This window comes from Bufo bufo, chromosome 7 (assembly GCF_905171765.1).
Source record: "Bufo bufo chromosome 7, aBufBuf1.1, whole genome shotgun sequence".
Taxonomy (NCBI): domain Eukaryota; kingdom Metazoa; phylum Chordata; class Amphibia; order Anura; family Bufonidae; genus Bufo; species Bufo bufo.
Window position 1 is genome coordinate 167,016,853 of NC_053395.1, and position 16,871 is coordinate 167,033,723.

At 44.0% G+C, this 16,871-nt stretch overlaps 1 protein-coding gene across 27 annotated transcripts in view; it reads right to left on the minus strand.

Moving 5' to 3' along the window:
* LRRFIP1 (LRR binding FLII interacting protein 1) overlaps positions 1 to 16,871 on the minus strand; it is a 162,393-nt gene that overhangs the window by 57,892 nt on the left and 87,630 nt on the right. For 19 of the 27 annotated variants that reach the window (XM_040440927.1, XM_040440926.1, XM_040440923.1 and 16 more), the window contains exons 2-4: positions 10,211 to 10,297; positions 6,134 to 6,151; positions 1,868 to 1,915 (exon numbers count right to left, since the gene is read on the minus strand). In XM_040440927.1, the coding sequence (XP_040296861.1) occupies positions 1,868 to 1,915; positions 6,134 to 6,151; positions 10,211 to 10,297 (153 nt within the window). The remainder of the gene's footprint in view (positions 1 to 1,867; positions 1,916 to 6,133; positions 6,152 to 10,210; positions 10,298 to 16,871) is intronic. The other 8 variants (XM_040440925.1, XM_040440921.1, XM_040440917.1 and 5 more) reach the window with 1 other exon arrangement.

A 16,871-nucleotide genomic window follows, 5' to 3' on the forward strand; every position in this document is an offset into this window, starting at 1 on the left:
GGATATGTTTTGTGCAATAACGGAACGGAAGAGGACTTAAATCCGAGGGGGAAAAAAACTGCAAAACGGATTCGTGAAAAACGGACCGAAAAACAGTCGTGTGCATGAGCCCTTAAAGAGGGTTTATCTGGTTCTGCTGCAGTGTCTGAAGTTTTGAGGGAAAATTACAGCATTGCGTGCAGCGCTATTTTTCCCAGAAAATACACAGATGTGAACACAGCCTATGGAGTCTAGACGTGTTCAATAATGTTACTCAATTTCTAGAACTACTCATCTACAAAGAAAAAGACGTCAAACTGCAACAAGCTGATAACATATGCAGAGACACGGGGTCCTGAAATAAAACACTATACAGACAGTATACACTCCCATAAAGACAGCAGCAGACCATAGGTGCTGCCTGTGCAGTTATATGGGGGGGGGCACTACCACCCAAAAAGTAGCTCCCTACTGTCTATTACACTGCATGTGATGATGCATTGTGTATTGGATTAAGAGACTGTAAGGGAGAGCTCAATTCTGAGCAGGGGCCCGTGTACTATTCTTGCATGGAGGTCCACCGCCGTCTTCATGGGGTCTTTGGGATCATTCACACAAGAAGAAATAATTCTGAAGTTTAACAATGATAATGATTTGCGTCTGGAAGTGTTCTCAATCACTTCAACACATTGATAAAATTCCTGTTCATAAGAGGTTTCCGCCATAATAGCATGTAAAAAAACAATACCTCAGTGACATTAAACTATAAACACTTTGCCCCAGATTTACTAACATATCTGTGCCTACAATCTGCTGATCCGTCATGGATCGGAAAAAACGCTTCCGTTACCATAATACAACCGCATGCATCCGTCATGAACTGATCCGGTTGTATTATGTCTTCTATAGCCATGACGGATCCGTCATGAACCCCATTGAAAGGGATCCGTTTTCTATCATGACAGAGAAAACGGATCTGTTCCCATTGACTTACATTGTGTGCCAGGACGGATTCGTCTTGGTCTGCATTGCGGACAGAAAAACGCTGCAGGCAGCGTTTTGGTGTCCGCCTCCAGAGCGGAATGGTGACTGAAAGGAGGCAAACTGATGCATTCTGAGCGGATCCTTTTGTATTCAGAATGCATTAGGGCAAAACCGACCAGTTTTGGACCGCTTGTGAGAGCTCTGAACGGATCTCAGAAACGGAAAGCCAAAACGCTAGTGTGAAAGTAGCCTAAAAAGTGGTGCGAATTGGTGCAATTTGGGTGTAACTAGGCGTTTCACACTTTTTGACTACTTGTTCAAGTAAGGGCAAGGATTAGTGGAAAGTGGCCTAAGATGTGATATTGTGCACCAAAACCACAGTTCTGTAGTAAAAAACTGTTTCACAGTAAGGCAAAAAATAGTTGGCATAGAGTCAGAGAAAAGTGTCTGCCCCTAGAAAGCTCACACTAGGATTAGTAAATCTGGGCCCTTGTTCCCAATTATTAAAATAAAAGGGGCTTCCACGATTTTTATACTGATGTCCTACCCTCAGGCTAGGCCATCAATATCAGATTGGCAAGGGGTCCGACACCCCGCTGATCAGCTCTTCCCTAGTATCTCCGGTGTCAGAAATAGGTGCAGGAACTACACAGCTCTGTTCCCATTCACTGCAATGGAAACAGAGAAACAGTGACGTGCTCCATCCACTGCACCTATTGCCAAAGCACCACGTTATTAAGGTCTTCATTACTGACTATTGTCATTTCAACTCTGCAAAGAATGCTTTTCCTTCAGGTCAGTAGGATTTTCTTTATGACCTTTCATTCCAAAATGTGAGACATCATACACAGTGAAAATAGTAATAACATGAATATGGGGGAGGACTGCACTGAAAAACTCCTACCATCCACTGCTCAATGTCACCCCACTTGGTATCCAGACCATAATATTTCTGAAGGAAGAAGAAAAGAAGGAAGACCGATGAGAAAGACAAGAAATAGAAATGACAGTGTTGAGTACAACAGGAACTCCCTGCTATTTAGTAAAGCCTCATTCACATCTCTCTGTTTCGAAGATCTGGCTGCCTGACCTGGCGCAAATGTCAGCTTTCGGCTGGACAAAAAACCATTGTGTGCAAAAAAAATTTGCCCTCATTGCAGTCAATGGGGATCCGGCGGTAAGGTAGAGAATCCAGCAACACTGGCCTGCCGGATCGCCTAACAGAGATATGAATGAGGCCTCAGTTAACAGTTGGAGAAAGTTGGCAGACATGGTGGAGGAGGCAGGATCAGATGTATTCTGTCTACACATACACCTATACGTTTGGAATCAGCTTTTCATTAAAAAAGAAAAACATATCCTTTCTTTTCTGTTTTGTAACTGGACAGAACATAGCCGTAAAAATGCTAAACCCCAACAGACCAAAAGTTTGGACACACCTTCTCATTCAAAGAGTTTTCTTTATTTTCATGACTATGAAGGCATCAAAACTATGAATTAACACATGTGGAATTATATACATAACAAACAAGTGTGAAACAACTGAAAATATGTCATATTCTAGGTTCTTCAAAGTAGCCACCTTTTGTTTTGATACTGCTTTGCACACTCTTGGCATTCTCTTGATGAGCTTCAAGAGGTAGTCCCCTGAAATGGTTTTCACTTCACAGGTGTGCCCTGTCAGGTTTAATAAGTGAGATTTCTTGCCTTATAAATGGGGTTGGGACCATCAGTTGCGTTGAGGAGAAGTCAGGTGGATACACAGCTGATAGTCCTACTGAATAGACTGTTAGACTTTGTATTATGGCAAGAAAAAAGCAGCTAAGTAAAGAAAAATGAGTGGCCATCATTACTTTAAGAAATGAAGGTCAGTCAGTCAGCCGAAAAATTTGGAAAACTTTGAAAGTAAGGGCTATTTGACCATGAAGGAGAGTGATGGGGTGCTGCGCCAGATGACCTGGCCTCCACAGTCACCGGACCTGAACCCAATCAAGATGGTTTGGGGTGAGCTGGACCGCAGAGTGAAGGCAAAAGGGCCAACAAGTGCTAAGCATCTCTGGGAACTCCTTCAAGACTGTTGGAAGACCATTTCAGGGGACTACCTCTTGAAGCTCATCAAGAGAATGCCAAGAGTGTGCAAAGCAGTAATCAAAGCAAAAGGTGGCTACTTTGAAGAACCTAGAATATGACATATTTTCAGTTGTTTCACACTTGTTTGTTATGTATATAATTCCACGTGTTAATTTATAGTTTTGATGCCTTCATAGTCATGAAAATAAAGAAAAAATAAAATAAAATTATATATATATATATATATATATATATATATATATATATATATATATATATATATATATATATATATATATATATATATATATATAATAATACTAGCAGAAGGACCAGCTTCGCACCGGTATATTTCATTTAATATTTCTGTGTGTCGTTAAAAGATATCAACAGTATCCCCCTTAAGGGGTGAGGGGCTGTGGAGTTCACTGTTAACACTGACCCTCCCCCCAGTGCCCCGCCTCCTTAAAATGGGACATCCACAGCAGCCCATCCCCTTAACTTTGACCTTCACAGCAGCCCGCCCCTTAAACAGTGAGTTTCACAGTACCCCACTCCCTTGACATTGACCTCCTCAGGGGCCCGCCCCCAATAGTGGCTTATATACAGCACCCTGCCTCTTAACACCGACCTCCATAGGGGACCGTCCCCTTAACAGTGACCTCCACAGTACCCTGCTCCCTTAACAGTGATCTCACAGTACTCTGCTGACTTAAGTGACCTCCACAGTACCCTGCCCCTTTAAGGCTAGGGCTACATGACGACATGTGTCGCGTGACATTTTGTCGTACCAATATCGCGCAACAATTTTTATAATGATAGGCTATGGTGTCGCAATGCGACATGCTGCGACTGCGACACGACAGTCGGAAAAAATACATCCAAGATGAATGCATGTAGCAGTGTAGTTGTGCCCTATGTGTCGTGCGACTTATTGTCGTCGTGTATCCCTAGCCTAAAGCTGACCTACAGCAGTGAAGAAAAATGGCTGGGTTGTTATGGAAACCTGGAATAAAACTGTGTGTATGTGGAGACTAAGGGCCTGCGAGCTTCTATTGGCTGATAAGGGACATGTGACCGTGTTTATGGCAGTTGGGATATGAAGAAAAAGACTTGCAGGCTTCTATTGGCTAATGCAGGTCATTTTTTGGGTACATCCTAGAGGGCAGAGACCCAGTCTAAAACCTTCCCGGACACCTGATGTACCCGTGTGCCAAATTTGGTGACGATCGGTCCAGTCGTTTAGTCGTGCATAGAAGAACAGACAGGCAGAAACTCATTTTTATATATATGAGATATATCTCTTATATATATAAAAATGAGTTTCTGTCTGTCTAGACGTCTGGCTGGCTGTCTGAACGTTCTTTATGCGCAACCAAAAGACTGGACCGATCTTCACCAAATTTGGCACACAGGTACATCAGGTGTCCGGGAAGGTTTTAGACCGGGTCTCGGCTCTCTAGGACACCGTTCCTGAGATATTCCCAAAAAATGACCTGCATTAGCCAATAGAAGCCAGCAAGCCTTTCACTTAAATCCAAACTGCCATTTACACGGTCACATGTCCCTTATTAGCCAATAGAAGCTCACAGGTCCTACTCCAGGTTTCCATAACAACTGATCACAGGTTTTAGCAGTTCGCAGGTCCTTAAATACTGTGAAGGTCACTGTTAAAGGGGCAGGCACTGTGGAGGTCACTATTAAAGGGACGGTCACTATGGAAGTCACTGTTAAAGGGGTGGTCAATGTTAAAGGGGCGGGCACTGTGGAGGTCAATTTTAAAGGGGCGGGCACTGTGGAGGTCACTGTTATGGGGGAAACTGTTAATATCTTTTGACGACACACGGAAACAAAATTTTTGAAACCGATGAAATATACCCGTGCGAAGCCGGGTCCTTCTGCTAATATATATGTTTATTTTTTTATTTAAAAAAAGTGCCGTCTCTGAAACGTTTGTACTTTATTACACACATTCTAAGCCACACTAAAACCTGCTCCTCTTAACCTGCTGGTGGTAAATCAATGACTCCAATTATTTACTGTACAGCAGGGAGAGGTCACCTGTGAACCCAGATCTGCGGCAGAATTGCTACAGAGCTAAATGTCAACTATCACAAAAATACTAACATGTAATAGGCTGGGTTAACATGTTAAGGCCTCATGCACATGACCATATGTATTTTGTGCGCCGCAAAATATGAATACTTCAATAGGTCCGTGGTACGCATTTTGTGGCCTAGTATCGGACACGTTCTGTCTTTTTGCGGAATGGACATACAGATGCAGAAAGCACAGTTATCATCTGAATGCTTTCCACATCCGTATATCCGTTCTGCAAAATGTAGGCCATGGACCCACTGAGGTCAATGGGTCCGCTACAAAAATGCATAAAGTCGCGATTTTCAGACCATAAAACTGATACAGTCGTGTGCCTGAGGTCTAAATTGTAGCTCAGGGATTTCTCCAGACCCTGTAAGGAATCACAGAAGAATTCAGGGTCTTTAAGGAACAATAGGAACCCCTTAAGGTGCCTCTAGGGATGGAGTCAGATTAATCTATGAGAAAAGCATCCGAATAAACAAGATACAGGCAGTAACATGGGCTATAGACCCTGTATTGTGTCCATATGACATCACGTAAAGCTGAATTCACACCACGCTTGAGGTCAACATGGGATATACCGAAATTGTCCAGCGAGTGTAGGTTTCCCCTCTGGTACCCACACAAATTATGAAAATGGGGCCCTGTCTCATAGGTACTGTGAATGAAGAGGAGGCACAGAATGTGCGGCTCTCTGCATCCACTTCTAAGGGAGTACCGAAAATTGCATCAGAGCTCCAACAGAAGTGAATGGAGAGAGCTGCGCATGCTTACATGGGCCAGGAGCCAGGGCCCCGTTCTCAAGATAGTTGTGTGTTCCAGAAGTGGGACCTGCATCGAGCGGATATTTATAGCACATCTGTGGATATGCCCAAAATGCCAAGATGGCAATAACCCTTTAAACACAGTATAATAGGTTTGTGGGGGCCCAGTTATAACAGATCCAAAAAACACAAGTTGTAGAAGAGATCATGCAGGGGATCACACACGGTAACATTACCTTCTGAACCTGGTAAATCTGTGCAAGAGAAAAAAAGGAAAATGCGACAGTAAAAAAAAAAGAAGAAAATAGCAAGCCGAAATAACATGACAGAGCAGTGAAAGGAAACGCGTGTATGACATGATGCAACCTTACACAGGAAAGCTTCCCCCTGGAGACCTGCTGCTGTGAACCCTGTACAGAAGCCCCGAGACATTTATAGATGGAAGCCAGGAGGAGGTGTGTGCAGGCCGAGGACTGGCAGCATCTACAGGACAATTCAGGTCAGCCTGGCACGTGATGAGCCCAGAGTATACCACCAGGTCTGTGATTTAAGGAGAGGCACACAGCCGTGCTGACAACTCCCGAGCTTTGGAAGTAAGAGCAGGAGATGAGGATTTGTCAAAATGCCCATTTCCAGTTTTGCTGTGAACTTAATTGCATGAAAGAGGACATGTCATATCTCCTGACAGGTGAATATTACTAACTGCTCGTCTTCCTTGTCTTAGTGCCTCTACATTGTGCCCTCTGTTGAACTGACTGAAAACTGGGTGTAACTAGTTGGGGACGTGTCCCTACACACTAACACTGTCCAATCAAAGCTGACCATGTAGGGACACACCGCTGTAACAAGGGAATGTACTCAATACAAATAAGAAAAGAAACGGCACAATGCAGATTTCTAAGAAAAGATGCTCCAGAATTTGTATTTCATGGGGAATACTAACATTGACTAATACAGGCGTGTCAATAGAGATGAAATGAACTCTTTAAAGGGGTTTTCTGGAAGTACAATATTGATGACCTATCCTCGGGGAAACCCCTGATGATCCAATTCTTCAGAGCAACCGCGGGGCTCTGGTGAGCACTGCGTCCTCTTTACATCATACCAAGCACAGCGCTATACATTGAATAGTGGCTGTGCTTGGCACTGCAGCTGAGGCCCATTGGACCAGGCTGCACATAGGCAATGTGACCGATGAACGTGACTGGCCTAAGAAGAGGCCGCAATACTTCCTAGAGGTGATCGCCGGGGGTGCCAGAAGTAGGACCCCGACCAATCAAATATTTATGACCTATCTAGAGGGTAGGTCATCAGTACAATATTTTACTTCCAGAAAAGCTCCTTACCTTGCTACCAACTCAAATAGCAATGCTAAGTGTTTGACATTCACATAATCTGGCAAAATAACCCATAATGGGATTACAGTAACTATAGAATGTATTTTACAGGAGACATCTCCAGACACGGCTTCTCATCTGGTCATAAAGGGTCCTATATTACAATACTGTTAATAAAGCAGATTTATAAAACACCCGGGCCGTCCTGTGCACGTATGTCATGGTGAAACAGAAGGCAGGTAACTCTCCCCCTACTTCTGGGTGTTCATATGGAGATTCCGCTAAAGACTTAAAGAGGACCTGTCAACGCTCCGGACATGCCTGTTGTAATAGCTTCATACATTCCCCATGTATTAACAATTCTGGAGCATCTATTCTTATGTCTGTATGTTGTGCCATTCCTCTGCTAAAAGTTATGAATGAATTGCTATTAGCCTTCAGTAAGGGTACAGAGGGGAGGTAACCAGTTGGGGGCGTGTCCCTGCACAGACTGACTCTATCCAATCAGTGCTGCCATTTTCAGACTGTGCAGGGACACACCCCCAACTGGTTACCTCCCCTCTGTACCCTTACTGCAGACTGCTAGCAATTCATTCATAACTTCTAGTAGAAATAATAAAAGAATGACACAACACAGAGCCATAAGAAAAGATGCTCCAGAATTGTATTACATGGGGAATGCATGAAGCATTAAAACAGACATGTCGGGAGCGGTGAAAGGTCCTTTTTAAAGATGATTTGTCCAGGAGGAGTTATGAGATGGAGAGGAAGAATCAAAACTCCTGCCCTTGTACTGTAGCCTAACCAAAGAATCCAGCCATAGGGCATAACACACAAAAACACAACTCCATTCTGCCTTCTATGCCATGATTTAGGTTGGTCACAGCGTATAGGCTCTGTGTGGATTTACCCTTGAAGGGTAGACATGCGAGTAGACAATGTGTGTAGCAATTATCCATAGTAATCAATGGATTTCAGATTTTCTCGCTGCAGGTTTGTTGCTGTATAAAGGTAAGGAGCTCCTTCTTAATAGCCAGTAAACATAAAGCAGTCACATTCCAGTATTTGGCATCCACTTCAGGAGAAGCACTGAAACATCTCAAGGAGCGCGGTAATGGGAACATTTTCTAGAAGATTTTAGCACTGCTGTAATAATGAAGGGAGAGGTAGAGGCAGTCGTCGACATTAGATGAATCATTTATGTAGACTGTGATCTGCCAAGGCTCAGTTATTAATGTTATATTTGGGCCACGCTGAATGTGAACGTGATTTGAAAAGAGAGCAGGAAAAGTGGCAGAAAAAAGCGGTCAGTGCAGCGATATGATTGTAGGCACCACTGATGCACTGCAAGCCCAAACTGTTCAGTGCTTCCCGACTGGAAAGAAGAAGAAAAAAAAAATGGATCACTGAACATATGTGAAGTGGGACTAAGTGGTCCCATGCATATTGCTCCAGGGACCATCCAAATGAGATTGTTAGTGAATCCCAACTTTCCAGGTTCCAATGGTAAAAATTACATATTTATGAGAATGGGCTGCAATTAAAGGGCACCTGTCAGCAGATTTGTGCCTATGACGCTGGCTGACCTGTTACATGTGCTCTTGGCAGCTGAAGGCATCTGTGTTGGTCCCATGTTCATATGTGTCCGCATTGTTGGTCCCATGTTAATATATGCAAATTAGCCTCTAGGAGCAACGGGGGCGTTGCTGTTACACTTAGAGGCTCTGCTCTCTCTGCAACTGCCGCACCCTTTGCACTTTGATTGACAGGGCCAGGTATTATGATGTTTACACTGTCTGGCCCTGTCTGTCAAAAGTTAAGAGAGCGCAGCCATTGAAAAGAAAGCAGAGCTTCTAGGTGTAACATCAACGCCCCCATTGCTCTTAGCGGCTCATTTGCATATATTAAAACTTATATATTCACCATAAAAGATGAATATATTATGGTCGGTGTAAGCTGATAAGCCGTTTGTAGTCCTATGCGCCACACAAAAAATATCTTCAGCACTGAACATAAGCACTTTCCCAACTTCTGGAGCACTAAAGTTCTTGGCTTGATTACTATACAGGGCAGCAGTTTTGAAAGTTTTTTTTTTTTTTTTTTTTTTTTAAGAAGAAACATGGCAAGTCATTAAAGGGGTTGTCCCACGAAAAATATTCTACATTTCTGAAACCAGCACCTGGATGTAAATACTTTTCTAATGAATGTAATAAAAAAATTTAGTATAGCCAGTGAATTAGTCAATAAAATGTACCTGTATAGCGCCACCTGCTGTCTGTTCTTTTCCTCATCTCTGTCTACCTCACTGAGGTGGTCGCACACGCTTAGTTCCATCCTTCAACTAGCACCAGCCCTATCTACTATTAGAAGCTGTGACAGTGAGGGCTCATGCACACTATTGTATTTTTTTCATTGTGCCATCCTTGAACATTGACCATTTCTTTCTTATGGGGGCATGCGCACATCTGCATTTTTTACAGGTTCCCGTGGCCATCCTGCAAATTTTAGAACATGTCCTAGTCGGGTCCGTTTTGCAGCTGAGACCAGTATCAGGCATCAGTATTGTGCCTATCCATGGTTTGCGGACCAAAATATGGGTACGGTCATAAGCTGTAGCAGAAAGGACATGCCCCCTGGAAAAAGACATACCCCCTGGAGCAATGAATGGGGAGATCTCTGGATCCATGGGAGGTACAGGGCTGATTCTAGCTTTGTTAGAAAGAGAGACTGTCATGTGCTATACGGATGTCAGATTTTAATTTTTTACATCAATCATGGGATAACCCCTTTAATGTTATAGCCTTTACTGCATGTGTACCTACTTATGGCGCCTCATGGCTTCACTACTGTACCTTCCGAGAGCTTGACAGGCCTACACTATTCACATAAAACATTATACGATTTTGGGCTGACTTGTGCACTCCTTACAGCCTGCAGAGCTCCTCACAGACCAGCAACCCAATTATGATATATTACCTCTTTCTGTTGTCTCTCCAATTCCTTCATACGAATCTCTCGGGCTTCAGCTCGCGCCGCCCTCTTGGCCGCCAACCGCGCCTCTGCCTGTGAAAACATGAACATTATAAAACTTAAAACATTTTCTTACACGATATATGTAATTTAGCTTCCCTGGAAGGATTATAAAGCCCTATGCATGTAATACAGTGATTATTATTTTTCCCCGTAATTTTTTAATGTTCACTTTTCTTCTCTTTATCTCCTACAAAAACTTGTTCTATAGTTCTGATAAATTATTCGTGTATATATAGTGCCATTACGTAAAACAATTACAGCAAGCATATAGATACAAGAGAGAACATTGCCAATACAGATCCACTATGAGGAATATAGGGGCATGGGGTTAGGAATCGGGTAATCAGCTCTGTTCTTGTAAGGCGTTCATGCTATGTGTAGGAGACTAGGCCAGGTCATATCTGTCTGTCTGTGTGGAAAGGGGTAGAAAAACTGAAGCAGGATGTCTTTTGGTACATCCGAGTTCTGGTTTTTATTTTGTTTTGTTTAATTTCGGGTTTTTTAAGAGTTATATGGTCCAGAGTCCAGACATATTTTTAATGCCTTTTTTGCAGGTTTTTTTTTTCTTACAGTAAAAATATGGACAAGAATAGGACATCTTTTATAATTTGCGGAATGGACACATGGATGCGGACAGCAGATGGATGACATCCGTGTCCATTTGCGATCTGCAAAAAGAAAAAAAAAAAAACGTTTCATCGGTTTGCAGTGGTCAATCAGACTCTAAGGCCTCGTTCACATTTCTGTGTCCTTTTGACATCCATTAAAAAAAATCTGTCCATGTTTCATCTGTGAAGATGTCCATGAAGGATCCGCGTGTCTGTTTTTGCCCTCCGTGTGTCATCCGTTTATACAATGGACACTGCTAGGCTGAAAATAAATATCCAAAGCATCTACATGGTCAGAGAAAAACGGATCAAACACGGATGCCATCCGTGTTAGCGATTTTTCACGGACTCGTAGACTTCAGTGGTCGTGTTAGACCAAATGTCTCTGATTTTATTTCACTAAGCCCTGGTCAATAAGAAACTCTGATGTGTGAACAAGCACATTAAAATCAATGGGTATGTGTGCAGTCTGCAGAAAATGCCGTCAGCACATGTCAGTAGTGCAAGGACAGAACTTGTGGACGGAGCAGCACCCAAACGAGCGGCGACAAGCTGGATCTCCATGCTCTCATGGTTCCCGGGTAAGGTCAGTTGCCGTAAGTGCCCACCATGAAATATTCAGTAGAGGGATGTCAGTATGTGACTTAGAACAGCCATATAAATATAGTTCTGACGTTATCAGAGAGTAATACATTCAGGAACAGCCGTTCATACAACATGTAGTTAAGAATGGGTCTGTCTACAAGGTAGAACAGAGAAGGAAGACGTGTGTCGGGAGACGCCCCTGAGAGCCACATAATCACCCATAGGAAGGAAGACAACTAATTTAACGCACACATTTTACTAACACAGGAAACCTCGGAATAACTGCGGTATCCCCACACCAGTACTGTAAGCACAATGGCAGGGGAAAGTCTCAGCCACTTCTGCAGCCAGTATACCATATGCTGTCCTCTTCTGTCCAGCGATCACAACAAGTATGCCGTTATGTCCGATTCTGGGAAAGATGGATGGCAAACATGGCCACCATTACATCTCCAACAGGGGCTGCACCCCCGCTTTCTGTACTCTAGAGTGGAAAGAGTATATGCACATGGGGGCACATTTATTAAGAGCTGCGTTTTAGATGCCGTTCTTAAAGGGGTTGTCTCACTTCAGCACGTGGCATTCATCATGTAGAGAAAGTTAATACAAGCCACTTACTAATGTATTGTTATTGTCCATATTGCCTCCTTTGCTGGCTGGATTCATTTTTCCATCACATTATACACTGCTCGTTTTTATGGTTACGACCACCCTGCAATCCATCAGTGGTGGTCGTGCTTGCACACTATAGGAAAAAGCATCAGCCTCTCGGTGGCCGGGACCGTGGGAACTCACCTAGGCTAGTGCTTTTTCCTCTATTGTACAAGCACGACCACCACTGATGGATTGCAGGGTGGTCTGTAACCATAGAAACTAGCAGTGTATAACGTGATGGAAAAATGAAGCCAGCCAGCAAAATGAGGCAATATGGACAATAACAATACATTAGTAAGTGCCTTGTATTAACTTTCTCTACATGATGAATGCCACGTGCTGAAGTGATACAACCCCTTTAAGAACGGCATCTAAAACGCTGCTCTAAATAAATGTGCCCCCTTGTGCATATACTCTTTCCACTCTAGAGTACAGATAGCAGGGGTGCAGCCCCTGTTGGAGATGTAATGGTGGCCATGTTTGCCATCCATCTTTCCCAGAATCAGACATCTCTACATGATAAATGCCACTTACTGAAGTGAGACATCCCCTTTAATAAGGCCCTGTACTGGCGGTGGACCGCCAGAGTTATGGCGAGGCGCCAACCTCTACATAACTTCGGCGCATTCAGTGCAAGTTCTAAATGTAAGACAGCTTCCTTGCCGTCTTACATTTAGACTATTTTCTATGCCTAAGGGTGGGTTCACATCTGCCTTCTGGGTTCCATTATGGCTTTCTGTTATAACATGGTTATAACGGAATCCATAAGACGGAAGTCAAAACGGAATGCCTCTTAAAAGAAGTCTATGGGCAGATGTCCTTCCGTCTTATGGATTTCGTTACAATGGAAAGCCACAACGGAATCCAGAACGCAGATGTGAACCCACCCTAAACCGGGTGAAGAAAATGATGAATGAGACAGGTCTGCCGCCCCCTCCCCTTCCCCGCCCAGTATTGCACATGGATTTTAGGATACAAGATACACAATGTGGAAATTAACCTCCAGTGTGGATTTTGAAATCCGCAGCATCTCAATAGTTTGTGTGGATTTTCGGTGCAGACTTAACCCTTGGCAGTGCTACGGGTGAGATCTCGGGCAAATTTGCACCAAAATTTACATGCAGATTTGGTGGGAAAACACAATAAAACTGGCATGAAAATCCACATAAACTACCCTGCCGTGTGCACACAGCCAAAGACTGCAGACCCTCCAGAGCAGAATTGCATAACCAGGTAGCTCTGCCGTTGAGGACTCTAGAAAAGCCCAGTGGTAACTCCTGTGGGGGTGTAAAGGCAGCCATGCTGGATGTAATTCAGCTTCCCCAGAAAAATAATTAAAGGGGTTAGTTTTTCTTTTTTTATTACATGTTCTTCCCTTTTAATGCGAATTACAACTATTCCATTGGTAATGATAAAAATTAGACTATTGTGCCAGCGCTTGCTCCCCCGTCTAATTACACTGCAAACACTCCTGTGCTGTACACTGTGCGCAGGATCCTAGTCCAGTAACAAACCACAATGTACATGGGTTGCGCATGCGCAGTCAGACAGCCTAGGGTACCGACTGCTCACAGTGCCCAAAGCTGCCTGACTGAGCTGGCACAACCCCTTTTAACTAAGAAATGACTGATTATTTGTTTTGGTGGTTTTTACACAACCCGACATCTACATTACCTAGTAAGTGAATTCCTAACTAAACCTGTGCAATCGTGAGATAAGCATCAAGATCAGGCGGTCTGTGCAGTCCGCATAGCTGGAACAAGCGGTGCCAGAGACATTTACAGAAACAACAAACCATTCCAATGTAGGTGGAGCAGCAGAGGGGAGATCCTGCCCTGTACACAGGAGGCCTAAATCATCCCGGGATCTTGTTTGAAAAGACTTGCAGATTATCTTCACACATAATCCAAACACTGGAAGCTGGTACCCTCGGCTCTGATGGTGAACAGATACCCGGACAGACAGCTGGAAGGCCTGGCACCACACGTCTGTATCCGGACCACCTTTCCTCCTGAACTGAAGGACTTTTAAAAATGCTTAGGGCCAGGACAGAAAAAAACTTTTCCAAGAAGCTGATGTTAAAGAGGTTTTCCGAGATTTTGAAACTGATGACTTAATTCTTAGAATGGGTCATCAGTATCTGATGGGTGGGAGTCCAACACCCGGGAACGCAGCGGCCTTCTCTGTGCCTACCAAGCACAGCACCGTACATTGTATAGCGGCTGTGCTTGGCATCACAGTCAGTCACATTCATTTCAATGGAGCTGAGCGCGATACCGAGCACCTCTGCGATGCAATGTACGGCGCTGTACTTGGTAAGCACAGAGAAGGCCATAGCGCCAGCGCCTTCTCAAACAGCTGATCGGCAGGGGTCCCGGGGTGTGGGACCTCCACCAATCAGATACTGATGACCGATCCAGAGGATTGGTCATCAGTATCAAAATCACGGAAAAACCCTATAAATGACAAGCACAAGTAAGGGTGGGTTCACATCACGTTTCTGCCATCCGTTTAACATATACTGTATGTTGGGGTAAAAAAAAAGGATACAAAAGCGTAGCAAACCACACTTTTCTATCCTGAAAACTCTGGTAAAAAGAAAAAATATTAAAAAATAAAGTATACGTATTTTTACAACGAAACTCTATGTTGAACGGATGCCACCATATGGCATCTGAGGCATCCGTTAATGCATATGTTTTTTGTATACGTTATATAGTTGGCAAAAACGTGATGTGAACCCTCCCTTAGCCTGGGTTCACATCACATTATTGTCATACGTTTAACATATGCAAAAAAAATAATTATATGTTAATGGCTGCCTCAGACAGATGTCAGAGTGGAATCCATCACCATAGAGTTCCATGGTAAAAAATGTATACGTTAACTTATGCTTTTTCTTTTTTGCAGGATGAAAAGCATAGTGTACCACGTGAGCATGTGGCATACCAAGTGTGAACTGTCAGACCATACTAACCCCGTGAAGAACAGAATCCAGGTAGGAACTTGCTGCTATCACGCTAAACGTTTATACTGATGTCTATGGAAGTTCCCGCTGCTTGGCTACTGAGAAACAAATGAACTTGTAGAGGTATGGCCACGTGTGGTGGACATACTGTGGACATTCCACAGTCAATCTCATTGAAATCTGACGTAGGGATGAGTAAATCGATTCTGACGAATCACTTTGTCTCATTGGCATAAGTTCTTCACCAGTGAGGGGGGGCAGTCTCTGCAAGTGAAGAAGCGCCCACCGGCCTGTTGGATGACAGTACTGGACATCTCGCCTGGCCCTGGCATCTGGGTTGAAGCTCCAAGTGGCAGTGCTGAAGCTCTACTTCGGCAGCGGCGACTGTTCATGGATGTGTAGTGGCGCATGCGCAGTCGCTGTTCTAGTAGCAGAGCCTCTGCGCAGGTAATCAGAGATGCCAGATAGTGGGGATAGCCCCTCACAGGCGGAACACTTGCTAATGATACAAACCGATTTGCTCACCACCAATAATGGCTGAAATGGGCCGATTCCGTGGAGGCTCTGCTGCCAGAATTGCACCACGTCTTCCCCCGATTTCACACTTTGCACTGCAAAATGCAGCGGAAATTCCCGCACAAAATTCCTATGCAAAGAATTCTCAGCATTTACGCCACGCAGGACCGCACCCTCCAGCTTACGGTAATTCTTCCTGCTCGTAACTAAACCCATGCAGATCTAGTTCTGCAGAGAGCTGAGGGGCAGATGCAAATGATAATCCGCTATGAGCTGAACAGCCTGGACTCCTGACTATGGCCTCATGCACACAGTCGGATTTTCCATCCATGTTCTATTCGCATTATTTTTGCAGATAGCGCACTGACCTATACATTTCTAAGGGCCATGCACCAGATTTTGTGGCCATTCCCCAAATTACAGAACACTGACTGATACACAGTAGCAAGGACCATGGCCACACACTTGCCAGGAGTATCCAAACTCCCTTTACCCCATGAAGGCCAGAAGCGTGTTCTCCGTCAGGCTGGTTATAAAAGAGCAGTAGACTACACTTTTCTATACAGAGGCATTCCGCAAAAAAACATACGCCAGTCGCCATATGGTATACAGATCTGTTTACAATGGAAGTCTATGAATGACGTACACCGCTGTACGGTAGATCTGCTCTACTGCTGGTGTTTCGCTCACTGCATAGACTGGATGCAGAAGTATTTACCTCACATTGGCTGGAAGAACTAGTTACTTCTGTAAACAAGAATGATCTCATTCACTGACAGCAACAAGGGATACTTATCATTGAGCCTGAGTCCCTGTGATACATTTAGTTAAGACTATCATTAAATACAAACTCAGATGACTTTTCTGCAACACAAATTTGCGCAACATATGTTGCCGTGTAGCTGTACCCTGTCTGTTGTGCGACACAACAAATACGCACCTGTGTGCGGGTGCTCTAAATCTGATCCACGTTGCTGCTACTGTAAGGGTACGACCACACGGTGAGGTGCTTGTGACATGGCCGCGCTGCGTTTGAATACTGCCCTGGGTGGCTGCAAGGGCCTCAGCGGGCTCTAACTAAACTAATGAGACCGTGCTGTTTAGTTGGTCTGTATTGTTAAAGGCCATGAACACTACAGGCTGACTAAACAGTGCGGTCTCCTAAGGCTGACCGATCTGGCGCAAATAAAAAAAAGTTGCGTGCCATGGTTTTTGTCCGGAATTTATGGCCGGATCACCACCAGACCTCTGGTGTCAGAACAGCCTGCCAGTT